Genomic DNA, 26389 nt, shown 5'->3' with positions numbered 1-26389 from the left:
ATGCACTATGTAAATAAACATTTGGAAAGTAATAAACATTACTGTGAAATACATTTACATATATATTTTTTTTAAAGTGGACATGTCACAAGACTTGTTTTTAAAGATGTAAAATAAGTCTTTAACTGTCCCTAGAATGCGTATGTGAGCTTTAAAATACCCCACAGATAATTTACTATAACATGTTAAAATTGCCACATTGTATGTGTGAGCAAAAATGTGCCGTTTTCGGGTGTGTCCTTTAAAATGCTAATGAGCTGATGAAACTTAAACACTGATCACAATGATAGTGGTTTGTTAAAATTTAATTTTCTGTCTCTTTCTCTCTGCACTAAATGGCAGCGCATGGTTTTAAGGGGCGGCATAATAAGTATTATCCCCTTCTGACATCACAAGGGGAGCCAAATTTCAATGACCTAATCTTTTACGTGATTGCAAAGAACAAAACTAAGTTACTGGGTTGATCTTTTTCAAATTTTCTAGGTAGATAGAAGCACTGGGGAGCACTTAAACATGAAAAATCAGATTTTCATGATTTATCCCCTTTAAATAACACTTATAAAAGGAAGCTTTGGAGACTATGCAGAACTTTTTCAAGCATTACACTAATTTTAATAACAGAAGGCCAAAACATATGGGAAATAACAAAAACACAAGTGAAATGATTTGAGGAGTCTTTTGGTGACAGACAATAGTGAAAACTATGATTAGATGGTTATTTGAAAGTATGACCTATAAAGCTTGGTATACAAGACCTCCCTTTAATTATTAACCATCATATTGACATATTGCAAATTTACAAGCTATAGATGCTCAGAATATAATTCCATATTAAGCAGTGCAAATTGAAGACTTAACTTGAAAACTTAATAAAACAAGGGCAAGACGAGTCACCTCAATAATATAGAAAACCTATATGTCACCATATATTTACAAATGGACCATCATATACAGCTGTGTGTATTTTTGGGGCGTATAAATCAATAACAGTATAGTACTTGGTGAAGTGTCCATGCATAACATCAGTATTAAATAAGCAAATAACTTTTCCCATGATGCTTTGGGGGTAAGATGGGCCTCACACTTCCATGTCACCAACAGTAATCCTCAGGATGCGTGGTGTTGCAGTAAGCAACGCTCCTTGTTCTGGCCCTGATCTGCTTTCCATTTATTCGGGTGCTGTGCTTGCTCTGTAAAGTTTCATTAAAAGGGTTCATCCGAATCTACATTTCAGTTTTCCACTATTATAGACTCATCCATATTCTCCTCATCATCATCCTCAGAGTCCATTTCCTCTGATGATGACTCCTCTTCCTCTTCTTCATCACTGTGGACCTCTGTTACTATTTTTTTCATCCCACTCTGTTTGGACAGAGCAGCAGCGTAGCGAATGTTGTAAATGTTCCAGTCACAACTGGGAAGTAAAGAAAATTGTTTTGTAATATTGCAATAAATGTAATAGTTTTGTTAAAAAATAAAATAACCACTGTTTATATGGTACAAAATTACTTATAAAAGAAAACGAAATGCATGCATCTGTTTGCAATAAAAAAACATGAAAAATGTTTAACCAGTAAATGTATGGGAAAAATATTAAATATGGACAAGCTTACAGTTTGGACATATCATCACTGTGTTTTTGGATGCTCTTTAATAGCTGCTGTACAGTAGGCAGTACTGCTCCAGATCTGAAAAAAGAGATACATTAAAGGCTCTCTAAGCGAATCTGCGAGACGTTAGTTATTGTTGACGTTTGAAACTGTTTTCAAACAGACGGAGCGTAGCTAACTCCTCCCCCTCCCCCTCCCTTCCGTGCTTTCATGAACGCGCCCAACCCCCACCCCCAAATCCTTCTTGTCATTTATTGGCTGGAATAGTTTGTTTTGTTTTGTGCTGCTAGGTTTGGCCATTTGTTGATATTGCCGTTTGTGAAGCCTGGGCTGTCTACAGAGATCGCGTTTTTTTACAGTTTGATCAGCGGACAGGCAGCAAGCAGATAGTGAGGAGATGTTTCCGGTATGTAACAAAAAATGTTTTATGGTCTAAAACGCTTCAATTCGCTTAGAGCACCTTTAACAGTCTTACTGTGTGTGTGGTCGGATGAGTGTGTATAACATGTTATCTTGTAAATAAGCATTTTTTATCAGACTCTTAATGGACTTTTAAATGCTAACAAACCAGTATTTGATAAACATATAAACTGTGCAGAGCATTTTGGTTAATATTATTCTCTCATTTTTGAAAGAGGTGGCATTTAACAGTTTTTGGATCTGAGCTTCTCAAATATAACCTGAAATAACAGATTTAAAGAATAACAACAGTTTATGAAAATAAAAGAGATTTCTATCTTCCTGCCATTAGTAAATAAATATTTGTTGGTTTAGTTATCTGTAGTAAAAATCTAATTTTAAAGGGATAGTTCGGCCAAAAATGATATTAAACCCATGATTTACTCACCCCCAAGCTGTCCAACTTGCATATGTCCATCGTTTTTCAGACAAACACATTTTCGGATATTTTTCAGTTGATTAAATGTAATGTTACGGGGTCCACCCATAGTCCATGACCTTCAAGTCCAAAAAAAGTGCGTCCATCCTTCACAAATTAAATCCAAACGGCTCCAGGATGATAAGCAAAGGTCTTTTGAGGGTAATCAGCGCGGTGTTGTTGTAGAAATGTCCATATTTAAAACTTTATTAACGAAAATAAATACCTTCCGGTAGCCATCTTAGACTCCCCTGTATTCAGGAGAGAGTATTAGCGTAATGTACGCACTTTTCTTAGTGACGTATGACAAATTCGGATTGCGGGGGCACGGAGCAGAGTAGCCTCCGTAGGCTGCGTAAGCTCTCAATCCTGAATGCGGACGCGACTAAGATGGCGGCGCTACCGGAAGGTATTTATTTTCATTAATAAAGTTTTAAATATGGATATTTCTACAACAACACCGCGCGGATTACCATCAGAAGACCTTTGTTTATAATCCTGGAGCCGTTTGGATTTATTTTGTGAAGGATGGACACACTTTTTTTGGACTTGAAGGTCGTGGACAATGGGTGGACCCTGTAACATTACATTTAATCAACTGAAAGATCTAAAACATTTTCTAAAATATCCGAAAATGTGTTAGTCTGAAAAACGATGGACATATGCAACTCAGACAGCTTGGGGGTGAGTAAATCATGGGTTTAATATCATTTTTGGCCGAACTATCCCTTTAAGTAATAATTGTCTAAACTGTAGTAAAATATATGACTTATCGTACTGACCGACTCTTGAGCTTTTGTCCATGTAAGGTGAGCAGACACTGCGCCCAGGTGAGGTAGAACTGCAGGTGGTTGGACTTCTCCAATGTTGTGGCCACAAAGTTTAAAAGCTTATCCACATACACATCTGGGAGTGAGCTACATATCACTGTAACTGTAGAAGCAACACACAATAATATATAAAGAAAATGTTGTGCTTTGAATGTGACAAAGTGGAATAATTTTCAAAAGTGTCATACTTTGGTCATAAGGGACTGCTTCCAGGACCTCTCTTATGAGTGGCATTTCATTCAGGCGAAAAGACAGCAAAATTGCAGATGCCCACTCTTTTTTCTTCACCTGTCGCCGGATGCTTTTTGGTGTGACATCCATATCCAGATCACAGGGGTCAAAGACGAGTGAAGCATCAAGAGAGTAGATAAGCAAACCTTCAGTGGAAGCTGCTGCCCAACTGCGCCCTGAATGGAAAAGAATCCCAAAACTTCACGCCGTTCATTATTTAATGAAAGTATATCTCTGTTAAAGTCCCTCTGAAGTCAACATTAACCCTTTAACTGCCTGGGTTTCATATTCAGAGCTATGAATGATCAGAAATGTCTATTTCTCAGCAAATAATAATAATAATGCATTTTATTTATGGGTGCCTTTCTCAACACTCAAGGTCACGTTACAAAATCAACAATAAAACACAGATTCCAACAAACAATCAGTAAAGAGTGTAGCGTGTTGAATGTAGTTGCGCAGAGAGGCGACTGAAAGCTCTAGACCCCTATAGTAACCAGACGAGAACTGTAGGTGAAAGAATGAGCTGGATAGGGGAAGAAGACCTGAGAGAACGGGAGGGTGTCTTGATATGTATGAACTCGGTGAGATACTGAAGGGCAAGATTATTAATAGCTTTGAATGTAAGGAGAAGGATCTTGTAAATAATACGGTATTTGATGGGGAGCCAATGAAGTTGGTGCAGCACAAGTGTAATATGACCGATAGAGGGGGTTCTGGCAATGATGCGGGCAGCAGAGTTTTGAACTAGTTGTAATTTATGAATGGATGTCGTCAGGTAAACCATAGAGAAGAGAATTGCAATAATCTACGCGGGAGGTGACCAGGGTATGAACCAGAATTTCGTCACTGTTTGGGGAGAGAGATGGACATAGACGAGAGAATAGAAATATGGTGACCTAGTAAATGTTATTAATATGAGACTGGAACAACAAAGTGCTATCTGGGATGACACCCAGACTCCTAACCTGTGGGGAAGGGGGGACACAGATGAACTTTTGATAGAGATAAAAGGTCATTTATTTTAGAAAGAATGGATTTTATGCCAATAAGGAGGAGTTCAATTTAATCATTATTAAGCTTGAGAAAATTTTGAGAGAACCAGGATCTAATTTCCTGAAGACTATTTGATAGAAAAGTGGGAGTGAGGGATGCAGTGGGTTTAGTGGATACGTAGAGCTGGGTGAATATTATAAATAGTACATTCTGACTACAGAAATGGATGATTTAAAGACATTAGCTTAGCTCTCGACTTTTACCATAAAGTGACAAATCAACTGTGTTTTTTAAAAATTATTAAGAACATACTAAAGTTTCTTTATGGCATCAAGTAACAATTTTGTAAAGTTAGGGCTCTTACAGTGTAATATGTCAAAAAATATGCTTTCCTTGCAAAATTTCACCAAGAACAGTTCACATGGCATGAGTGATTTCTGTGTCTCTGACATCCATCTAAGAAGAAATGTTGATTGACATCTAGTAGAGTTTTTGGCAAAACATACCTCAGGCAAATGGTAGAGATAGCTCAACCAGCTTAGGTACTCCTTTCAATAAAATATTTTGCCTAAAAATGTGCTCAACCATTTGGTTGAGAGGTAGTTAAAGGGTTAAAAAATGTTTTTATAAAGGTTAGAAATGTATTGCTAAAACACACCACAAATACTGTAAACTATGTAGTACTGTATTGCAGAGTTAGATCATTAAACAGTTTTTCACCATTACTAAGTTCCGAATTTTTTAGGGCGAGCCTAAAACAGTGGCTCAATGCTTAACTTGAGCCACCATCGTGGCCCCACCCCTAACACAATCGCGAGCATCCATTCAAGTTCTAGTGATATTTGAAAGTTGAGAGATACGGCAGCTTTCACAAGTGGGCGTGGTTTCAGCACAGACAGAGGACACGCCCCCACCACTTGTGAGCAGAGAGTGAGCTGAATATTTTTGGGAAGATTTAGATAATTTATTTAATTTACTTGTTTTTTTCCATCTTTCAAATTTGATTTCATGTTTTTTAATTTTTCAAACTCAGAACACTTTTTATATCTGACTTTATCAAGACTTTAATGTGTTGTGCTGTATAAACAAAAACTATACCGGTAGGTGAGAAGCAGAGAGAGCTAACCCGGATCTCAGGTTTGAAGTGTCTGGAGCTCATATCACCTAAGAGATGAGGAGAGAAAGGAATGAGAGATGTAAGCAAAAGTCAGTAACATTATATTCAATTGTACCTTCAATGCTCTTTAAAGCATAAAGCTTAGCTAAACTGATGGGAAAGTGAACATTGATAAATGAGGTGTGGACTCGCCTCTCTTGACTCCGGGAAGACTGAGCTGTATACCGTCTCCATCCCCTGCACCTTCATCCACTAAAGACAGATTACCAAACTCTGTCATCTTACGCCTGTCGAGGAACTCCTGAAAACACAAGAACGTGACATGAACTCATTCTTAAAAGTGTTGATTATAAAATACTTGGATATATTCCCATTGCTTAAAATTTTATAAAAGCCAGCGACTTTACAAAATAACTGTATGAATATATATACACATATTAATAAATAAGATTTTAGACCTGCCATAAAACCCAAAAAAGTAATGTTCTTTTTAGTGCACGGTTTACATTTCACCTGCCTGTCACTTCACTAATGCATCAATGGGCGTGTTAACAAGGAAATGATGAATGAAGCAGGTTTTAATCTATGTATTCATCTCAATTATGTTAAAGAAACCTGACACAATGATCTATTTTGACAAAAGATGAGTTAATGACATTATATTCAACTATTATTGAACTTATTTACTATTAAAAAATCCTAACAATATGATCAAAATGGGATTTTTGTCAATGTCGTTTCAAGCAAAACTGTCAAATGTGTACCTCCATAGCGTCCAGAGAGAGATTGCAAGAGATCTCAAACTTCTTCATCAGGACTTGCTCCTTGATGTTATAAATGCACACGAACTTCGACTGCCCACCTGCAAGGATCGATTCGCCATCCGCTGAGTAGCACAAGGACGTGAAGGAACTACAAAGTGAAAATAAGTGATTAATGCCATTTCTACATTCACCTAGGTATAGCAGGTATAAAATATTTTAAATTCATTCTGTTGTCATTTCAGTGAGGCAAAGCAACTACCAAAAATGCCAACATTTATTTTTTAGCAACAATGTAAGGTGACTCTGTCTGTATGTAGTAGACATGTGCCATTGCTTTTCAATTTTGCATCAGTAAATGATATCCTCCCCCAGCCTTAAAGGAGAACACCACTGTTTTTCAATATTTTACTATGTTCTTACCTCAACTTAGATGAATTAATACATATCTATCTTTTTTCAATGCGTGCACTTAATCTTTATACAGTGCGTTGTGAATGTGTTAGCATTTAGCCTAGCCCCATTCATTCCTTAGGATCCAAACAGGGATGAATTTAAAAGCCACCAAAGAAGCCAGGTTTAAAGCGTGGTGATTTAAAGTGGATAAAAATGAGAACTATATTGTATGGCGGAAGAGCACTTAGTTTGCAGCACTTCGACCTCTGGTGCAGTAACATCATCACTCCTGTGAACTCTTCCGTGCTCTTCCTCCATACAATATAGTTCTCATTTTTATCCACTTAAAAAAATCGCTACTTTTTATTTTGTGGCACCATACTTACTCATGTAACTACCCATGTAACAGTCCTTAAATAGGGAAAACATGAAAATGTTTGGTGGCTTCTAAATTCATCCTTGTTTGGATCCTAAGGAATGAATGGGCTAGGCTAAATGCTAACACATTCACAATGCGCCGTACAAAGATTAAGTGCACGCATTGAAAAAAGATAAGCATGTATTCATTCATCTAAGTTGAGGTAAGAACATAGTAAAATATTGAAAAGCGGTGGTGTTTTCCTTTAATTCTTTCATTTCCAACCTCTTTGCTACTCACTGATACTTACTTTCCCTTGGCAGACTGTTTAGCGGTGATCTTGTCAGTCTCTTTACGTCCCACCTGCAGGTCATGGCGGCCAACAATAGAGCCAGTCTGTCCTCCAGTCTGAGGGTTCCAGAATGTGATCGTCCCATCCAGAGAGGCCACTGCCAACTCCTGACCATCAGGACGATATGTAACAGCGAGTCCTGAATGAGCAAAGGTGCAGAGACATCTTAAAATAACACATCATATTCTTTCCAATCCAATCAGTTTATTTCTCTGTGAATAGTTAAACGTCAACTTGCCATCAGAGGTGAGCCGCAAAGTCTCTTTGGTCTGCCAGCTGTCTAGCATGTCCCACAGCCGGACAGTTTTGTCCCATGACACGCTGGCAAGCACTGACTGGACTGGGCTGAAGCACAAATTACTGACTGGACCCTCATGACCACTGAGCACCTGCTCGACAGTAAAGCGTTACAAAGAACTGAATTACACAAAGTGATGCAGCCAGTAACTACAGTATTATTTAACAAATTTCTGTTTATTGACAACTATATAGACAAAAGGACATGCATTTATCACATCACACTAAATTCAGTGGTTTCTGACCTCTAGCAGTCGTCCAGTCTGCATGGACCATAGGAAGATTTCAAAGGAGTCCTGAGAACCTGCACACACCAACTCCCCACTATTGTCTACCGCAAGTGAGGAGAATTGGGCCGGTCGTGGTGATGTCATGGTACGGAAGTTTCGGTATCTGAGAGAACAGAGAGAGTCAGTAGTGCAGAGCAGTATAGGTAACATTATCTTCAGATTGACATCTTTACAGGTAATCTAATATCTCATATCAAAAATAACACAGTAAATTGTGATTATTGGATGGTAGGTGCACAAAAATAATGTTTAATGGGTTAATTCACGCAAAACTGAAAATACAGTCATTAATTACACATCGTCATTTATGTACAAAGTAATAGTATCCAAAGCATGTTCGCGGAAATTCAGTTTCACATCAACACGACATATATGAATCGTGTTGCTCTTCCTAAAGCCTTGTTTATACTCAACACGTACGCATGAGCGCATTGGCATGCGCAGCAAAAATGACGTCAAAGCGGAGCGCACACGCAGGGCTCCGCATCCGAAAATGACTGACCTCGTGGCAATTATATCCGAGAAGGCAAGCCTGTGACGTATCTCTTGATTAATCCATCAAAACAATGCATATACTATTTATATGGCACTCTTAACTCTTTCCACGCCACTGACGAGATATTTTGTCAATTAAGGGTAAACATTTCCCTGCCCCTGGCGAGTTTTTACGGTAATATGTAATTGCTCTTACCCAATTTATTAAAAAATACCATACTTAAAACCATACTATAAACCATACGGGAATATAAACTGCATCATTTAAAAATGCGTCATTAAGATGAAATAACATATATAAGTCACAGTGGACTTTACGTCGCGTTTATTTAGAAAATTATTTCACAAAATCCAAGCCAAAGAACAGACATTTCATCTGGAAAGGCAAGTTATTCAACTAAACAATAGCACAGAATAGCAGGCTGAATAGATGTCTGTACGTTAAAAGTAAGTAATATATTAAAAAACTACATTTTCAATAGTTTAAACTCTGTGTATGTGTATCATTTCCCTGAATCTGATCTCTAACAAAATTCCTTTACAAAAATGCAATTCTCTCAGCTTTTTTCTTAAAATATGACATTTTTGAAGAAATCTATCCATATTTGAGAGGTGATGAAAAGAGAACAATTAAAAGTTATTTTGTTTGAAAGCAGAGGGTCTGTTCTTTTATTGTATGTGTATATATTTAAAAAAGAAAATTTTCTGGAAGGCATAAAACTTTTGTGAAAATCATAAAAAATACTGGCGCTTGGCTGGCAACATTTTTTTATACAGATACAGAAACTACCTGACACTCTGTTGTCTTCATTTCTTGCTCTTTGATCAGTTTTTTACCATGGCTTTTATAGCTTTGTAGGATAAAATCCTTCTTTGTCAGACCCGATAAATTATTAATAATCGTAAAGTTAACATAGTAAACGTCTTAAGTTTTTTAGTTTAGGTTGTTATTTAGGGCAAATCTTTCTAAACACATTTACTTTCTCATTTCTGAGGCGCTACAATGACTGATGTGCTGACAGTGACGTCTTGTGAGTTCACTGTTGTTTCAACCGTTTATTCAAACGAATTGGTTCAAAGGAGTCAGTTCGCTAATCGGACGCATTGTGTGCTAATCCAGGCTGAGCAGCGCAAAACTGTAAACAAAGTGTTACTGTAACAACACGATTTCCTCGCTGGATATAATTTGGTTTTCCGACCTTTTGTTTTGAGTAATATGCGCGAGGGAGAGAGCAGAGAGACAGTTTGAAGACAGAAAGGGTGCGCGCGCAGCCTGCTCACTCGGTCACGCAAACAAAGATCATCACTTATTAATCACATGAAATGAGCCTAATCTTTGTGACTGCACGTCGCGCTGTTGTACTGGGTGCTTAATTCGCGCGATCCCGCCATCGTTTACTACAGCTGTTTGTGAACAAGGCATGTCTGCAGAGTCTTTAACACACAGCCTTTAGCAAGCTGCAGCAGGAGGCGGCGTCACGAGTTCTACAGTAACGCTTAGGTACCCGCAGATGCGTCTGCCTATTAATTGGCCTAATTTTGCCGCAAAATTGGCCAAATCAGATTTTTTTAAATCTGCCAAATTATCAGCACGGCCGATAAATCGGTCGACCTCTACTCCTGACTATTCCCCCTCTCGCTTAAATTTCCGTCAATATTACTTCTTCAGAGTTTGAAGTGCTGCAAACTAAGCGCTTCTCCGCCATACAATATTTTTATCCGCTTAAAAAAAAACTCTTCAAGTTTTCTTTTGTGCCACCATACTTACTCATGGAACTACTCATGTAACAGTCTTTAAATTGGGAAAACATGGAAGTGTTTGGTGGCTTCTAAATTCATCCCTGTTTGGATCTTAAGAAATGAATGGGGCTAGGCTTAATGCTAACACATTCATGACGCACTGTACAATGATTATGTGTATGCATTGATAAAAGATAGGTATGTATTCATTTATCTTAGTTGAGGTACGAACATAATAAAATATTTTGAAAAACGGTGGTGTTTTCCTTAAAGGTTAAAAGTAACAAATATTATAGGGGAATCCAAAAAGCAGGCATTGCACAATGAGTGTAGTTCAAAATGATTAATGTGATACCTGTGCAGGTCAAACGCTCTAACAGTGCCATCTAGAGATGCAGTGACGATCACAAAGCCACTGGAGGTGAAAGCGACATTGGTGACACAGCTGGTGTGTTCAGTGAACGTCACGAAACAGAGGCCACTGTTGGTGTTCCACACTTTTACCTGCAAAGCAGCAGTTTCACTTAATCTCTTACTTTTTTATTTCCTAAACAAAACTTTAGCGTCAGAGAACTCACCTTCCCATCATCTCCTCCGGTAACAAGATATTGACCATCGGGTGAATAAGCCAAAGAGTTCATATTGTTAAAGTGTCCTTGCTGTTTAAACACATAAGACTCACTCTGCCATTCCCAAACCAGCAGCTGTCCCAAACCTTTAACAAAGGACAGAGTAAGAAATTACAGCAGAGTATAGCACATGGTTGTGCTTTAACAAAAAAAAATCGTGGCTGAGAATAATACCTGAACAGCCAAATCCAATCCAGTCACCAGTGGGATTCATAGCAATAGCAGAAATCCTCTGATCTGAAATACTAGATGTTATAATATACGTATAAGTTACCGGGTTGATCTTTTTCACATTTTCTAGGTTGATAGAAGCACTGGACCCAATTATAGCACTTAAACATGGAAAAAGTCAGATTTTCATGATAAAACATAGCACACCTGAGTGAGTGAATGAGGTCAAATTCTGGCAGCTCATGCAGGTGGAAAGCTCCAGATGCGAAGCCTGTCACAAGGATGCGCGTTTTCTTGTGGAAGGCAGCAGCTGTCAACTTATTAAAATCTCCTTCTTTGTTAAAATAGTGTCTGTTTGAACACAACAAGAAATACACATGTGTGTGTTATTATTATTAACATATGAAAGCTTTTATCATGCTATATAATCAGTTTAAAGGCATGTGCACACAGGTTCAATATGCAAGTTCAGCCCGGTTTTCCAGACAATTTGTCTTAAATCCCTCTCTTACAGTAGATGGTGCTTATGGACACACAGAAATACAGCAGCAGTGCCATGGTATATTATTTGCTTGTCAACATGCTAACACAATTTCATTTTTACCAATTTTCATAAATTATTTCATTTGCATTGACTGGTGTTTATCATAATCATGTTCATTGTTCAAAATTTGAAAAGAAAAAACACACAAGGGCAGCCCTGCGCAAGTGCAAATACGACTAAATATCACAAATACAGTTATTGCAATTGCATTATAAAAATCTATGTATTCGTTTGCACAGAATAAACCACCATTATTGAAATGAAAATGCTTACAGCACTTAACCGAACATTTGTCATGGTGTGAACATGCCTCAAATATCCCCTGAAATGAAATGAAACAAACTCACTTGCTCCTCTGCGAGTAGCGGACATTTTTGATGCCTTCCACTTCTTTGGGTGCATCTGCACTTCCTTTAATCACATCTCCTCTGGACTCTCCATCCTCGCCTATATTTTCCACAATATCAGCATCTTCATTTGCCTCCTCTTCTTCATCTCTTCTTTTTTTCTCCTCCTGCATCTTCTTTCTCTCAGAGTATTTTGGTCCCTTCCGTAAGTCCTCGAGCTCGGTGTCACTTTCCCATACACACAAAGTGCCCTCCTGGCTCACTGTGTACATCTGCAAAAGCAAAATATTAAAGGTAAAAACATAGAGATGTCATTCTATTAATAGCCTTAATTTTATAAGTATAACAGATTATTTATAGTAGCTTGGCTTCTTTGGCGGGCAAATCACAGACTCCACGTGGGCAACCTTGTGCCCACGGGCACCATGTTGGTGTCAACTGCTCTAAAATATCCTGTCTAATATTTAATTTACCCCCATTCTGCAAAAATACATCAGACTTTATACAAACTTACATCCAAGCTGTCCTTTTCAAAGAAACAGCCCACTATGATGTCCTTATGTCCACCAAGCGAGTAGTAGATGAGATTTGCCCATCTCTCTGCCCCAAAGATCCAAGTGGTCATGTCCTTGCTTCCAACAGCAAAGCACCTAGTTACCACCGAAGAAAAGTGAGTGTGTAACTGGTTAAATAGTGTTAAATTACAGTTCAACAAATTTTAGTTGTTTGATTCATACTTAAGTTAACGCTTCAAATGAAAGAAGCACTGTGAAAAATACAGTACATCAAATGAAAGAATATAGAGTAAAGCTTTTACACACTTGGAATCATCTGTCCAGTCGATACAAGTCGTCTCATCAAACGGTCCATAATAACTCTTGTCTAACGGAAATGCGTTAAACTCTCGGTTTTTTCCAGGTGCGTGGTACATAAGAGCCACATTTTCCTTTGTTATTACAAATTTCCTTTAAATACAGAAACATGAAAAAGGAAAATGTCAAAAGAGCAAAGTCATGTTATGAAGATGATAAAGATCTGTGTGTTATAACTGACCTTCCATCAGGAGAGAAGGACACACTGTGAACGGGACTATGGAAGTGATGATGGTGAAGTACTGCCCGAGTGACCAAGCTGATGAGAACGGCTGCTCCATCTGAATTAAACATTATGTGTAAAAAACATTTCTTTGCAAAAGACTTTTTCAAAGTTTGAAATTATTATTAAGTTTTGAACACCCCACATGACTTGACAGAAAAAAATATGCATGGAGAATGGTGGACTTTTCAATACCTTCATCTATAAGTATGGCAAGATTCCCATCTGGAGAGATTCCAAAACAAGTGATGTTCTTTGTGGTTGACACTGGTAAAGTTTCTGATTTGTTACTACAGGAAAAAGAAAAAAACATTCCTTAACTAAAATCAGCAATCTTTCACTTGGAAATTAAGACTGGCTTTAAAAACATTCTGATTGGAGATTATAAAATATAGAGACTCGTACTTTTTCAGATCAAAGACAGAGATGCGGTTCCCGACTGGACTGATGACAGAATTTCCATCCTTAGAGAAAGACAGGTTCCCGTGGCGATAAAATGCCCCTAATAAGTTGGAAAACTAAAAGAAATATAAACAACTTCAATTCAAACGTTATATATCAAACGCACAGAATAAACCATTAAATGTATTGTTTAGTTATTTTATTTGATATAACTTAGACCTTCTTCTAATCCAACAGGCAATATCTCACTTAAGTTAAATGTTTAAGGAAAAACAATGCAAGTATTCAGAATAACATCAAGAGTAAAATAGCTTTCATCATACCTTGTATGCAAACTTCATGTTTTCTGAGATGTTATGTTATAAACTATCCAGTAAGCATCAAAAATCCATCGTTCCACACGTGAGAAACTCTAAATACATGAGCACACGTGTTTACAGTCACTTCCGGGTTACTACAAACTAAAAGCCCCCTAAAGTAGAACATAAAAGTCCCCAAAATTATACACAAATTTGTCAAGAAGTCATAGCCATATAATAGTAAAAATGCTAAAGTTCGTAAAGCTACAATTAGCATGGTTTAACTATGGTTAGTATATCAAAAACACACTTTACGTAAAATATGCATTTTCGTGCGAAGTTGAAGAAACTCATTCACAGCACTGTTTCATTAGACTACTTGGGTAAGCAAATGCCAATGTACGTAAACTAAAACAACGGATACAATCTAGTGTTATAAATGTACAGTAAAAACGTAGAAAATCGATCTTAATAACTTGAAGAATGTCCAGTTGAATGTGACTTTTATATAAAGATACAACTACGCCCTCTATAGGACAGTTTGTTATGTTTACATTACAATGCATTGGATTATTTCAGACATGGCGGCGGCTGTAGGAGCGCAATTGTTTCTTTAAAAACAGGCTGTTACTCATGAATGTTTCACCGAAAAGACACGTGTTTGTTTGAAGGTAACGGCGTTGCGTTAGTCAGGGATTTAATTTATATTTTGCAGCAATTTATTCTCATAAACGAATGTGCCATGTAGGCTAAACGCTGTTGAAGGCAACGATTATTATTAATGTATAAGGCCATGGACACCAAAGAGATCATTCATTATGCCACACAGATAGAAAAGTTGCAAAACGATGGCAGTTATGAAGATATTGTATCATTACTGACAGATCTGAATAAAACGTCTGTCACGTCAGAACAGATTCAGACCACAGAAATTGTCAGGGTCCTTTATAAGCTCCTGAAGTTCTGTCCAGTCGTAAGTGCTAAAACGATAGCAAAGAGCTTGCTCTCAAAATGGAAGAAGTTGTACAAGTTGTCACCTGTGCTGAAAAGTAACAACATAGACGAATGTGAGGGCAAAGAACTAGAGACACATAACCTGCCTGACGTTGATGTGTCCTTGGAAATTCCCTCAGTAACCAGTGGATCTCAATGCTTAAATGGGAATGAGAATGAGGCATTTACATGCAGCACACAGCAACACGATATAAAAAAGGATGCAAAACCAGACAAATGTGAAGTCAGTAGTGTAGATATTTCCTCCGTACTTCCTCTTCCAAGTACTTACAGCACTTCTTCTGGCTCCATGGAGCTAAGAACCAAATGTGTCCAGCTGATTCTCCAGGCTCTTAATGTTACCCCAAATCAACAAGTAGGCTTGGATCATATGGACAAACACAAAGCCCTTGCCCAGGGCATTGAAGCACACGTCCATGGTCTTCACGGATCTAATCTGTTTAAGTACAAGTCCTGCATCAGGAGCAAGGTGGCCAACCTAAAGAACCCAAAAAACCCTCATCTACGCCAAGGGCTTATGTCAGGACACCTGACTCCAGATGCATTTGCCCGCATGTCTTCAGAGGAAATGGCAGGGGCTGAACTTCGACAGATCAGGGAAACATACACCACTTTGGGCATCAGTGAGCATCAGTTACCACAGGTGGTTGAAGGGACAACAACCAACAAAGTTAGCTGCAGACGCTGTGATGGTGTGGACTGCAGGGTGACACAGATCTCAAGAGGAATGCTCTTCTTGCCGTCATGGGTACGGAGTGGCAGTACGGATGATGATTCGATGACCTTTATGACTTGTGCTAATTGTGGAGAGCAGTGGTACCACAGTAGCTGGGTTTGCCTTTGAGCAAGTGTTTACGTATATTGATGATAACTGTGTAATAATTCACACATACAAATTTTTCAATCAGATTAAATTTCTTATGGTTGTGCAATAAACCTTCATAATGCATTCAGGGTGGTTTTGACATGAAAGATATGTGTTTTTAATGCATAGTTTTTAGTACATGATCCACAGGACTATTAAAATACACAAAATAAATTTTAAGATGACACATTTTGACCCAGGCTTTACACATGATGTTATGCAGAGTCAGACTTCTAAGTTATATATTTTTTTCAAAAATGCATTTGTAAAATATTTTCAGCCTCTTTTTTTATATCTTTTGGGACTGGATTTAGCTGATAAACATATATGAATGTCTACAGTATCACCCAAAAGTTACACATTACTATTTGTAAAGTTTTTAAAGAGCTGTGCTTTTCAACTCTGCATTTATTTGATTAAAAATACAGACAATATTGTAAAATATTGTTACAATTTAAAATGATAGTTTTCTATTTTAATATACTTTAAAATATAATTTATTTCTGTCATGCAAAGCAGCTTTTTCAGTGTCACACAATCCTTTAGAAATCTAATATTGAATATGCTGATTATTAATGTTGGAAAAAGTTTTGCTGCTTAATATTTTTTCAAAAGATGTATATTAAAGACGTATATTGTTAAAGATTTATATTTAAAAACGTAAATCATAAAGATTTAATGATTCATATAATGCAACAGTTGTGTAATATTTATTATTTACTATGATACACAGTGCAATGTAAACCTATAAGCATTAAAGGCGGGGTGCATGATTTCTGTAAAACGCTTTGGAAAAGGCAGTCAGGCCGACTACCAAAACACACTTGTAGCCAATCAGCAGTAAGGGGCGTTTCTACTGACATCGTTGTCTGGATTGTGTATGTGTGGGGCGGGTCTATCAACAGAAGGTCCAGATTCTATTGGGGTAGGGGCGTGTTTGTTTAGGTGATTTCAAATGTCAACATTGGCTTTCAAAAATCATGGACCCTGCCTTTATGGAAAGTTTAATTAAAAACTTTTCACTGTTTACTTTTGTTTAACATTGTTAAAATGTAATACCATTGTACCACCATAGGGATTAGCAGATTTGTACTTTCCATTTTATTTGAAATACATCTAAAAAATCCCTTTACCTTTCCCTTCAAGACACAAATAGTCAAAACCATCCCATATACAAACACAGACTATAGCAGTGTAGCATAACCTTGATGTTTTACTGCAGATCAGTGATTTTTATTTGTGCATCGACGTGTGTATTTGCAGTGTAAATGTGAAGTAGGCAAACAATAATACTAAATTGCCAGGACAAAAGACTTAACAACACAATTACCTTACAGTTGACCTTTATTTTTTCTTTCAGCTCTTTAACAAAATGAAGCGTGAATAAATATTTTATCGGAAGATGATTCCACAGGAAAAATTTAGATGCTAAAGAGGAAAAAAAAGGGCTATTATTTTCAAATGATGCCAGTTAGTGCCTTGATTTCAGTTTAGTTTAAAACTAAAGGCGTAAAGTTGTATGTGATTAAGCAAAATAAAACAAATGATAAATCCAAATCACACCCGAACAATGCATGTGAAGCTGTAACATACAGATACCAAAAAATGTGATATATTTTTACACACAAAAATAGCATTGAATAGTGCTTCAAACACCCTGTTAGTTTCTCTTTAGAATATTTTCTAATGTCTCACATTAAAACAATTATCACATTAATATATATCACAGAGATATGTCATTTAGTAAAATAAGTTAATAGTGTTATGATCAATCACTATCACTGCAGTTGTCAGAGTAATGCTTTAATAAAGCTGAAGCTTATGATTAAACACTAAATAAAATTTGCTTGTGCCACTTTGTTGTGACAAAACGTAGCATGAATAGGAAATAAGAGATCTTCTTTCAGAGCCATCAACCTTTCGATAAAGTGTGTCTGTGTGTAGTAGAGAGAGAGATTAAGAAGATAACAGAATCTGTTTTTAACTGAGTTTAGGATGTGAGCGTGCAAACAGCACACAGATTATACTGCATTGATGTCTATCAACCCTAACTATACTTTAATGGACTAAATTATCAGTTTGCGCACACAGACAGGCCATAAGAAAGTAGTAGCTCAGTTTGACAGCCCAAATCCATTGCAGGATAAATAACAAATTCTTGACACTAGACTTTTAATTCAAAACCTGCTTTATATTGTGCAATTATGAGGGTATTTTCCACCTGTGATGCTTAAATAAGGTGTTTGTTTTTGGTTATGCTGCTAAAAGGTCAGCTGGAATTAGGAAGTTACATTTTTGCATTATTTAAATAAACAAATCTAAAAGAGAACAAAACTCATAAGGCACCTTATTTTTAAGCACATTGAAGTCATAAGCAACAATTTAATGTGACCACAGAAGTAGCAGGCTAAATTATTTCAAATGTTTAGAGAAACACATACAGTGGATTTGTACAGCCACACACAACCACAACAGCTTTTTTGATGTAAAATAATCAAATGTGTTGCTTTGTAACACACTGTTTTCGCTACTATGTTCTCCAAGTCCCTCCGTGATGGGATTTTCCTCTACATCAGTGTGTGACGGATCCACACTGTTCTGTGCTCCAGTCCAGCTGTGCGCAGCTGTTCTTACAGGCACTTCTTGACAATGAGTTATGCTCTCATTAATATTTAAGATTTGGCACGGGCTGCTTGCCGAATGCATTAATGCATGATTAATACATAGCGGGATTGTGACCCAGGCCATACCACATAGTCCAGATAGGAGCTCCCCATTGTTTAAAAAGACTGAGTTGATTGATGATGCCCGAATCCCTGCTCTTTAATGCAGTAACACAAGTTATAGCAGTAATGGTCCCCTTAATCTTAATATAATATATAATGCTTTAAATAATTTATGCTAAATTGTGATGTAAAGATGTACACAATGTGAAAGGCCCAGGTTGTGTAACGTACTTTATTTTATTGAAGTACTGATAATGAATGTCAATCGAAATCCATTGATGTTAAGCCTGAGTTAATAAAAAGATATTTGTTTCATGGTCTACAGATCATTAAATTTCATTGTTATGCAATAGGCATTTTTGATAGAGGGGTCTCTAAGAGAGCTACACTAAAGAACAGAAAAAGCATGCATGTTTTCTTTGTATTTCTGGTTTCAAAGAGCCTGTCCAACAAGCCCACTCTCCTTAAGAGTTTTGTTATCTTGAAAGGCTTTGATAAATACAATAAAGAAAACATCATCCTGTACATTGGACTACACACAAGTTTTCCCCAAACAATGCTGCACTTTTCTTTTGTGTCAGCTTGCAGCAGGTAAATGGCATTATAGGTCAATAAGGTACTGTATATTTATATAGATTGAAATTAAAATGTGTACTTGTTTGTAATGTTCTGGAATAAACAAATAACAAAAAAAAATCTGTGATATAAACTTTCAAGTATACATTCAATTCATTGTAATACTAAATGTCTACAGCAAGTAAAATATCTTACTCCTGCGAGTATAATTGTCATAGTTTGCTTCTCATCTGTTGCTTATTAATCCCCCCGCTTTCAATTAGTTCGTAGTATCCCATAATCCTTCACCGTGACTATGAATAATGGCATAAAGAATGCTAATGAATGAATCTGCATTGGTAATTAGGCAGCAAAATCTGGCTTTAAAGGGATAGTTCACCCAAAATGTCTCTCATGTGGTTACAAACCTCTATACATTTATTTATTCTACACAAAGAAACATATTTTGAGCAATGTTTGTAAACAAATCATTCGTGAGCCCCATTCACTTCCATAGTATTGCTTTTGCCTACAATGGAAGTAAATGGGACTCATGATCAGTTTGGTTACAAACATTCCTTAAAATATCTTCCTTCGTGTTCATCAGAACAAAGATCTGTATACAGGTTTGTAACAACATGAGAGTGAGTATACGAGTATACGTTATAACGATGACATAATTTTACACAAGATGACCTCATGCTTATCAAGTCAGACATGGACCAACAGTGCCATCCAATGGACAAAAAGCAGTATAGATATAAGACAAACAGTACCACAGTAATAGTTTATTCAAACCTTTGTCAGTATTTAGCATCATTTATGGTCTTATTTTTTTCTGTGTAAAGTAAGCACTACACTGCAACTGACTTTCTTATTTAGTATTTTTGTCTTGTTTTCAGTATAAATATATAAAAATTCTTAAATCAAGATGGATTTTACAAAATGACTTAAAAAATAAGTCTAGTCTTTAGACAAAAAATATTACATTTAAGTTAATGTGTGCTTAAAACAAGCAAAATGTCTACAAGTGGGGTGAGAATTTTTTTTCTTGAATTAAGGGTTTTTTGAATAAAAAATTTTTTTTTCATCCCATTGGCAGATTATTTGCTTGTTTTAAGCACACATTCACTTAAAGGAACACGCCCAGATTTTGGGAATTAAGCTTATTCACCGTATCCCCCAGAGTTAGATAAGTCCATACATACCTTTCTCATCTCCGTGCGTGCTGTAACTCTGTCTGACGCAGCCGCCGCTAGCTTAGCTTAGCACAAAGACTGGAAGTAAATGTCTCCAGCTAGTAAACTGCTCCCAATAAGTGAAGATGAGAAAGGTATGTATGGATATCAAATTTAAGTGATTTTGTGCATAAAACAAGCAAAACAATCTGCCAATAGGGTTAGCAAAAAAATCTAGAACATTTTTCTCAAACACTAAATTCAAGAAAATTCAAGAAAAATGTGCTTACCCCATTAGCAGATTTGTTGGCTTATTTTATGCACAAAATCACTTAAATGTAGTAAAATTTAGTAAAAAAACTAGACATATTTTCTTGGGTTGTTTTGCTCATCAAGAAAAAGCATCCTAATTTAAGCATTTTTTAGATATTTTTACTGAAAACAAGACTAAGAGAAAGACAAGACTAATATTTTTTTTTTCTTGAAAATAATGTTTTGCAGTGTAGTAGGATGTTATGAATTAGGTCTTTGATAATGATATGTATGAGTGTGTGTGTGTGTGTGTGTGTGTGTGTGTGTGTGTGTGTGTGTGTGTGTGTGTGTGTGTGTGTGTGTGTGTGTGTGTGTGTGTGTGTGTGTGTGTGTGTGTGTGTGTGTGTGTGTGTGTGTGTACCTGGTAATTATTACGTTATGGGGACCAATTGTCCCCACAAAGATAGGAATACCAGTGTTTTTGTGACCTTGTGGGGACATTTTGATGTCCCCATGAGGAAACAAGCTTATAAATCAAACAGATTGATGTTTCTTGAAAATGTGAAGTAGGAGAAGGGTTTCTGTGTTGGTTGGGGTTAGGGAATGGGGTAGGTAAGGGAAAAGAATATACAGTTTGTATGGTATAAAATGCATTACGTCTATGGAATGTCCCCACAAAACATGGAAACCAGAATGTGTGTGTGTGTGCTGTGGGCTGGTTGTCACAGCATGTAACTAAAGGTCAGACAGAAAGTGAGAAAGCTTAAAAGAGAGATCAGCACTTACAAACTCTATTAATGCTTTTTTCTTCCTTAGTCATGTACACAGCAGGGCTGACAGCCAATGATTATCCCACTTCATGACATCATTTCCTGTGTCTGCTTCCATTCATGATCCAATCCATCAGAGTTACCAGTCAGATCTATTTAAGAACATCTGAACTGACCATTACGTCACTTTCACGTAAAGAGTGCTGTTTGCTAATCCCCTCGTTCTCTGTTCTCACAGTCATCATGTTCATCTCAGGTAAAGCTGCACCAGTTCCCCTTCTAGCCCACCACAGATGAGCTGCACATTAATCTTCAAACACCTCAGCGCAGAGAGCATCACGGATGAGGACGGGAGGAGATCTCCAGCCATGCGGCCCCGCTCACGGAGTCTCAGGTACACGGCGCCCATTTCACAGCAATCAAAAGTTGTTCTTTAACAGAATAAGAAGTTGTGAGTGTGTGTGATGTCAGCTGGGCCCTCGGGCTCTCGTTCCCTCTTAAAGGCCAAATCTTCAGCTCTGACAGGAAACTGACACACCTTATTCTCTAGACTCCATCGGCAGAGGTAGCAGACGTATTATTCAGCCTGTTGCCCTTCACATTGATGCCTTTTCACTCTTCTGCCATCACAGTGATTCTTACAAAACCTGTCAGTAAAATGTCATTGTCATATTTAATCCCCAGATTAAAAATATATCTCTTTTCCTTACATAAAATAAAGATTTAGGGCCATTATGATTTTGGCATTATTTAAGTGACAGGTACACTTTCCAAACCTACCTTTAAATAATGTGAAACTGATATTTAATTTATATTGAAATGGCTTTATACATCATTGTCATATTTTTATAGTAGTTCATTTTGCATATTTCAATTATTATAAGTCATGTTTATTTTAATTCTTAAAAAACTTCTTTATTCAGATTATACATTTTTTCTTCATGGAAATTTTAATTCATTATAAAATTCCTCTCAGTTCTTTTAATTTAGAGGTAATACGTGACCTTGACATGATCTTGAGAGATTTACCCATCTGTCTTTATCTCATCTGGTTTATCCTCTCTCTCAGAGCTGTATGACTCCAGCAGTCACTTGCACTCCTGACCTGACGGACTGATTTATTTTTTCTCAACCACTAGGAAAGTGAATTACCTCCCATATGAGCTGCTTATCTGTAAACACATCTATACCTTTCTGTCTCTGTTACGATGACTTATTCAGGAAACACTGGCCTTACTTTCTGTATCTAGACTCTCTCAGTAGGGGTTCAGCACTTCCGAATTAGATCCATAAATATTGGATGAGGAAAAGAACCCAGTTGGCAATTTTTTACAGCTTCGCAGGATCCATTCGTATGTTTTACTGAACAAAAAGAAAGAAGGATGAGGGGAGCCTGGACAAAGGGAAGAGGTTTGGATGAACAGCAGTTCAGTCTCGTGCTGGTTAATTAGACATGAGGAAATGGAGCGGTTTTATGCTAATTTCATGCTCTTGGAAAGCAGACATGCAGAGAGAATTGACAGAGATGTTGCTTCATGCAGCGGACACAGAACGCTTTCCATCATTCTTTTCCTTTCAGTGTCCCAACTCTCTTAAATTCACACATGCGTACACATGAAGAAAAATGAGCACAACATACAGTGGTCATCATCCATCATCCGTATGTCAAGTCATATGGTAGCGGTAGCTGGAGATTAGAATATAATTCAAACAAAGAGCTTAATGCTAAAATAAAACAGACAGTCTGGATTTTTCTAGGCTATCCAAGCCAAGAGTTGATAAGACTCAACCAAATAAATCAAGAATGTGAAATCAGAATGTCTGAAATGAATGTTTTGTTGTCTTACACTTTGTTGGTGATCTCATACAAATGTGTGTGTGGTGTTTCTGTTTGCGGAGTAGGATTTACTTGGAAAATAATTATCAGCAATTATCATTTTCTAAGTAATGCTTACATTGGATTTTTAAGTATTTGGGACGCACAAACATCAAGAATCAGAGTATGAATCTCAACAATGGTGACAAACAAAATTGTAAAAAGTTAATTATTTATCCATGCTGCAGTCCATTGCAGCGTGGAGCTTTTCATTTTACTGTCATCATTGTTGAGATTCATACTCTGATTCTAGATGTTTGTGCACACCACCGGTTAATTTTTGTCCATAGTTCCTAAAAATCCAAACTGCTGTGAAAGTGCTGGATCTCATTTTGACAAAAAAATAAACTTTTGATGAGTGAGTATATCAATTAATTAGATGATGATCTTTACTATTATGTATAAACAACCACAGAATTGCACTATTAACTTGACATTACCATAAGAAATGTGCTTAGACACACAAAGTGAATGCAACCAGGGGAAAACTAACAAACAAAATGTCAAGAGTGCAACTTAAACAAACACTGATCGCCACAATGATGACTTTATATGAATCAAAACATCAACATCTAAACTCCACAAAAGTTTTCTGCAACAATATTTTTATCGAACATTTATAAGAGTTTAAAAATTATAAAATGCAATGTTTCTCTATTATTTACATAACAAGCAAAAAGTAAATATAGAAAACAATTGTTTTAAACATTGTTTGAACATTAAAATGTGACATTGTTGTAACATTTGAAAATGGTGGAATGTAACATTCCTTTAACATTCAGACAACTCAGAAACATTCTTAAAATGTTAAAAAAAGGCACACTTTTTATGTTGGCAGAAAGTTTTTGGGAACATTGGGAACTTTCAGAGAACGTTCTAAGATCTTTTCTCTGTCAGCTGGGCATGCGCATCTATTATCTGGGTTAGTAAGTAGCTGTCACAATAATTTAATATTTGTCTCATCTCCATTGTTTAACCTCATCACGATTATTTCCAGTGTTGGGGGTAATGCATTACAAGTAACATGCATTACGTAATATTACTTTACTAAAGCAACAAGTAACCTAACGTACTTAGTAAGTTACTTTTTTAGTTTAATTAATTTGATAAAAAAATTATCTACAGAATTAAACTTAAAATTCACATTATGCCTACACGCCTGTGTGGGAACAGTTTGAGTCAGAAACTGAAATGGCAGACTGGAGCTGGACATTTTTGTGATGAAATATGCAATTTCTGAATGCAGAACTGATCAGTCATAAAAAACACCTGCAAAGCCTGATAGAGATCAAACCTCAGCCAAGAAAAAGTAACGCAAAAGAAACGTAAGCATTATTTTTCATGAAAAGTAACTAAGTAATAATGCAATTAGTTACTTTTTTGGGAGTAACTTAATATTGTAATGCATTTTGGGAGTAACTTAATATTGAAATGCATTACTTTGAATAATAACTTTAGGCAAAAAGCAGTAGGCGAACGAATAGTATGTCCGAAACCCAGGCACGTGCACACATAGACATCAAAGGGGGCTTGAGCACCTGCCCTTTTTATTCCTGGAGAGAAAGTGCCCTTTTTTCTGGGGTGCTTTTAAAAAAAAATTATAATAATATGATCTTTATTCATATAACAACTGATGTCTGTCTGTTTCTTGTGTTTTTTTACTTGTTGCTTATTTAATTTAACATGAATTTATTCAGGAATCATTTAAATGAGATTTAAACTCTTATATAAAGAAAAATAGCGCTATTTGTGGCACACAAACGGTTAACAGATAAGTCCCGCCTCCAAAATTCACATCGCTTATATGATTGGCTTCACCTTTCCTTAGTCCCGCCTCTCTAACTTATTTCGCTTTATGATTGGTTTGTCTACACTTGTGCTGCATAATTCGCCCTTCAAGCGCCAGAGCTCAGCCTGAACGAGACGCGATCATGTATGCAGGCAGCTACCGGTAAGTGTGTGAGGAAGAAAGCATTCTTATATTAACAGTTTTATGCACAAAATATGGGACAAGTTGTTACACATAACGATTCAGGGACATTTTTTTCCATGGCAATCCCATATTAACCTGAAGAGTTGCAAACTTGTATCCGTTTAGTGTTTGTTGTTTAAACAGACTGCTCAGAAAATAATAAAGCACAAACAATAAAATAATTGCTAACTGCAGTAGTAAGCTTTTTTGTTTGCGTTTTTTGTAATGGCTGTTAAATAAGTATGTGTTATATAGTGGAGTGCTGGAGTAGATTGGGAAGAAATCTGATGGTTCAGTATTTTACTTGACCAGTCTCAATTTTCACTGACATCACAAAAAAGTAAAATATAAAATACAAATAAAATAGGCCTAATCTATGTTTCTGACATGTATAACCCTAATAAATATGAAACCTAAGATTAAAGGTGCCATAGGATGTGTTGTCATAATAAGTTAAATTGTTCTTTGACAATTACATAGAAGGTATGTTGCTTTATTAAGTGCAAAAATTATCCAGAAACGTTTTTACATGTCTATTTACAACCCTAGAATTTGTTAATTAAATGGTCTATTTTTGCCCTATTTGAAAGTGTCATGAATAATAATGTTGAGCTCTGCTCTGATTGCTCTGCCCTGAGGCTCATGCCAGCTCACATTAGTAAACAGACCTTATATTTTGAGCCCTTATTAGAAAAACAAAAAAATACATTTTGACAAAAATACATTTTGAGTAACAACTAATCAGCTAAACGCTAGCATATGATATAGCATTTATTGGAATGTAGCGCAAACTCAGCAGTCACAACTTTGTTTTTAGCATTTTAACAAATTTGTAATTAATGTGTAATTTAATGTTTTCAAAACATGCACATTGGCTTCCTTTGCTGCTCTATAAACCTAGACTACTAAGGAGACCATGGTGTCTGTGTGAACTGATTATTTTGTAGACATATTTTGAAAATTAAACTCACTGCGTGAGTTTGAGGAAGATAAAATTAATTAACTTTTTTAATCTTTTTTTAAAAAAGGAAGTCAGAATTGCGTTAATATATATACTTTTTGTTTTAAAAAAAAGAAAAATATATACATAATTATGAGAAGTGCCCTTTATTTCACTTGAGCCCCTGCCCCTCAAAATGTCTGTGCACGTCCCTGCCGAAACCTCAGTATACGTAAAAGGGTAGGCGAGAATTAGCGGGATTTTGGACTATTTCTCGCGAGATTCAGAGGCACGTGTACTTAAGTATTGTCCGAAACCGCCTACTTACTGAAAATGTAGTAGGGGAAACAGCACGTGAACAGAGTAGTACGTCCGAATCCTCAGTATCCATAAAATCAGTAGGC

At 36.6% G+C, this 26389-nt stretch overlaps 2 protein-coding genes across 2 annotated transcripts; one reads left to right on the top strand and one right to left on the bottom strand.

Annotated features, from left to right (window-relative positions):
• Positions 1-1212: 1212 nt before the first annotated feature.
• Positions 1213-14004, bottom strand: pwp2h (PWP2 small subunit processome component). The gene is made up of 21 exons (XM_065298544.2): positions 13862-14004; positions 13542-13654; positions 13332-13426; positions 13095-13194; positions 12863-13006; positions 12556-12691; positions 12042-12313; positions 11358-11501; positions 11154-11224; positions 10929-11065; positions 10706-10854; positions 8071-8218; positions 7767-7917; positions 7487-7667; positions 6426-6573; positions 5854-5962; positions 5643-5708; positions 3506-3724; positions 3270-3420; positions 1614-1688; positions 1213-1414 (listed from the first exon to the last, which is right to left on the bottom strand). Exons 1-21 carry the CDS (start codon positions 13877-13879, stop codon positions 1231-1233), a joined length of 2811 nt encoding a protein of 936 aa, XP_065154616.1. The 5' UTR covers positions 13880-14004; the 3' UTR covers positions 1213-1230.
• A 407-nt stretch (positions 14005-14411) lies between these two features.
• Positions 14412-16848, top strand: LOC135789038 (transcription elongation factor A N-terminal and central domain-containing protein). The gene has a single exon (XM_065298613.1). It carries the CDS (start codon positions 14619-14621, stop codon positions 15693-15695), a length of 1077 nt encoding a protein of 358 aa, XP_065154685.1. The 5' UTR covers positions 14412-14618; the 3' UTR covers positions 15696-16848.
• The last annotated feature ends 9541 nt before the right edge of the window (positions 16849-26389 follow it).

Source organism: Paramisgurnus dabryanus, chromosome 7 (assembly GCF_030506205.2).
Source record: "Paramisgurnus dabryanus chromosome 7, PD_genome_1.1, whole genome shotgun sequence".
Lineage (NCBI taxonomy): Eukaryota > Metazoa > Chordata > Actinopteri > Cypriniformes > Cobitidae > Paramisgurnus > Paramisgurnus dabryanus.
Note: the sequence above shows the minus strand (reverse complement) of the source record. Positions and strands in the feature narration are given on the sequence as shown.

What these genes read in the sequence shown, in the direction of transcription:
- LOC135789038 (XM_065298613.1), top strand. Translation starts at nt 14,619, where the DNA reads ATGTATAAGGCCATGGACACCAAAGAGATCATTCATTATGCCACACAG.
- pwp2h (XM_065298544.2), bottom strand. An exon ending in CGCTACTCGCAGAGGAGCAA is followed by an intron (nt 11,502 to 12,041) that starts GTGAGTTTGTTT and finishes GTGTTCAAACAG; the next exon opens with ACACTATTTTAACAAAGAAG. An exon ending in AGACTGGACGACTGCTAGAG is followed by an intron (nt 7,918 to 8,070) that starts GTCAGAAACCAC and finishes ACTGTCGAGCAG; the next exon opens with GTGCTCAGTGGTCATGAGGG.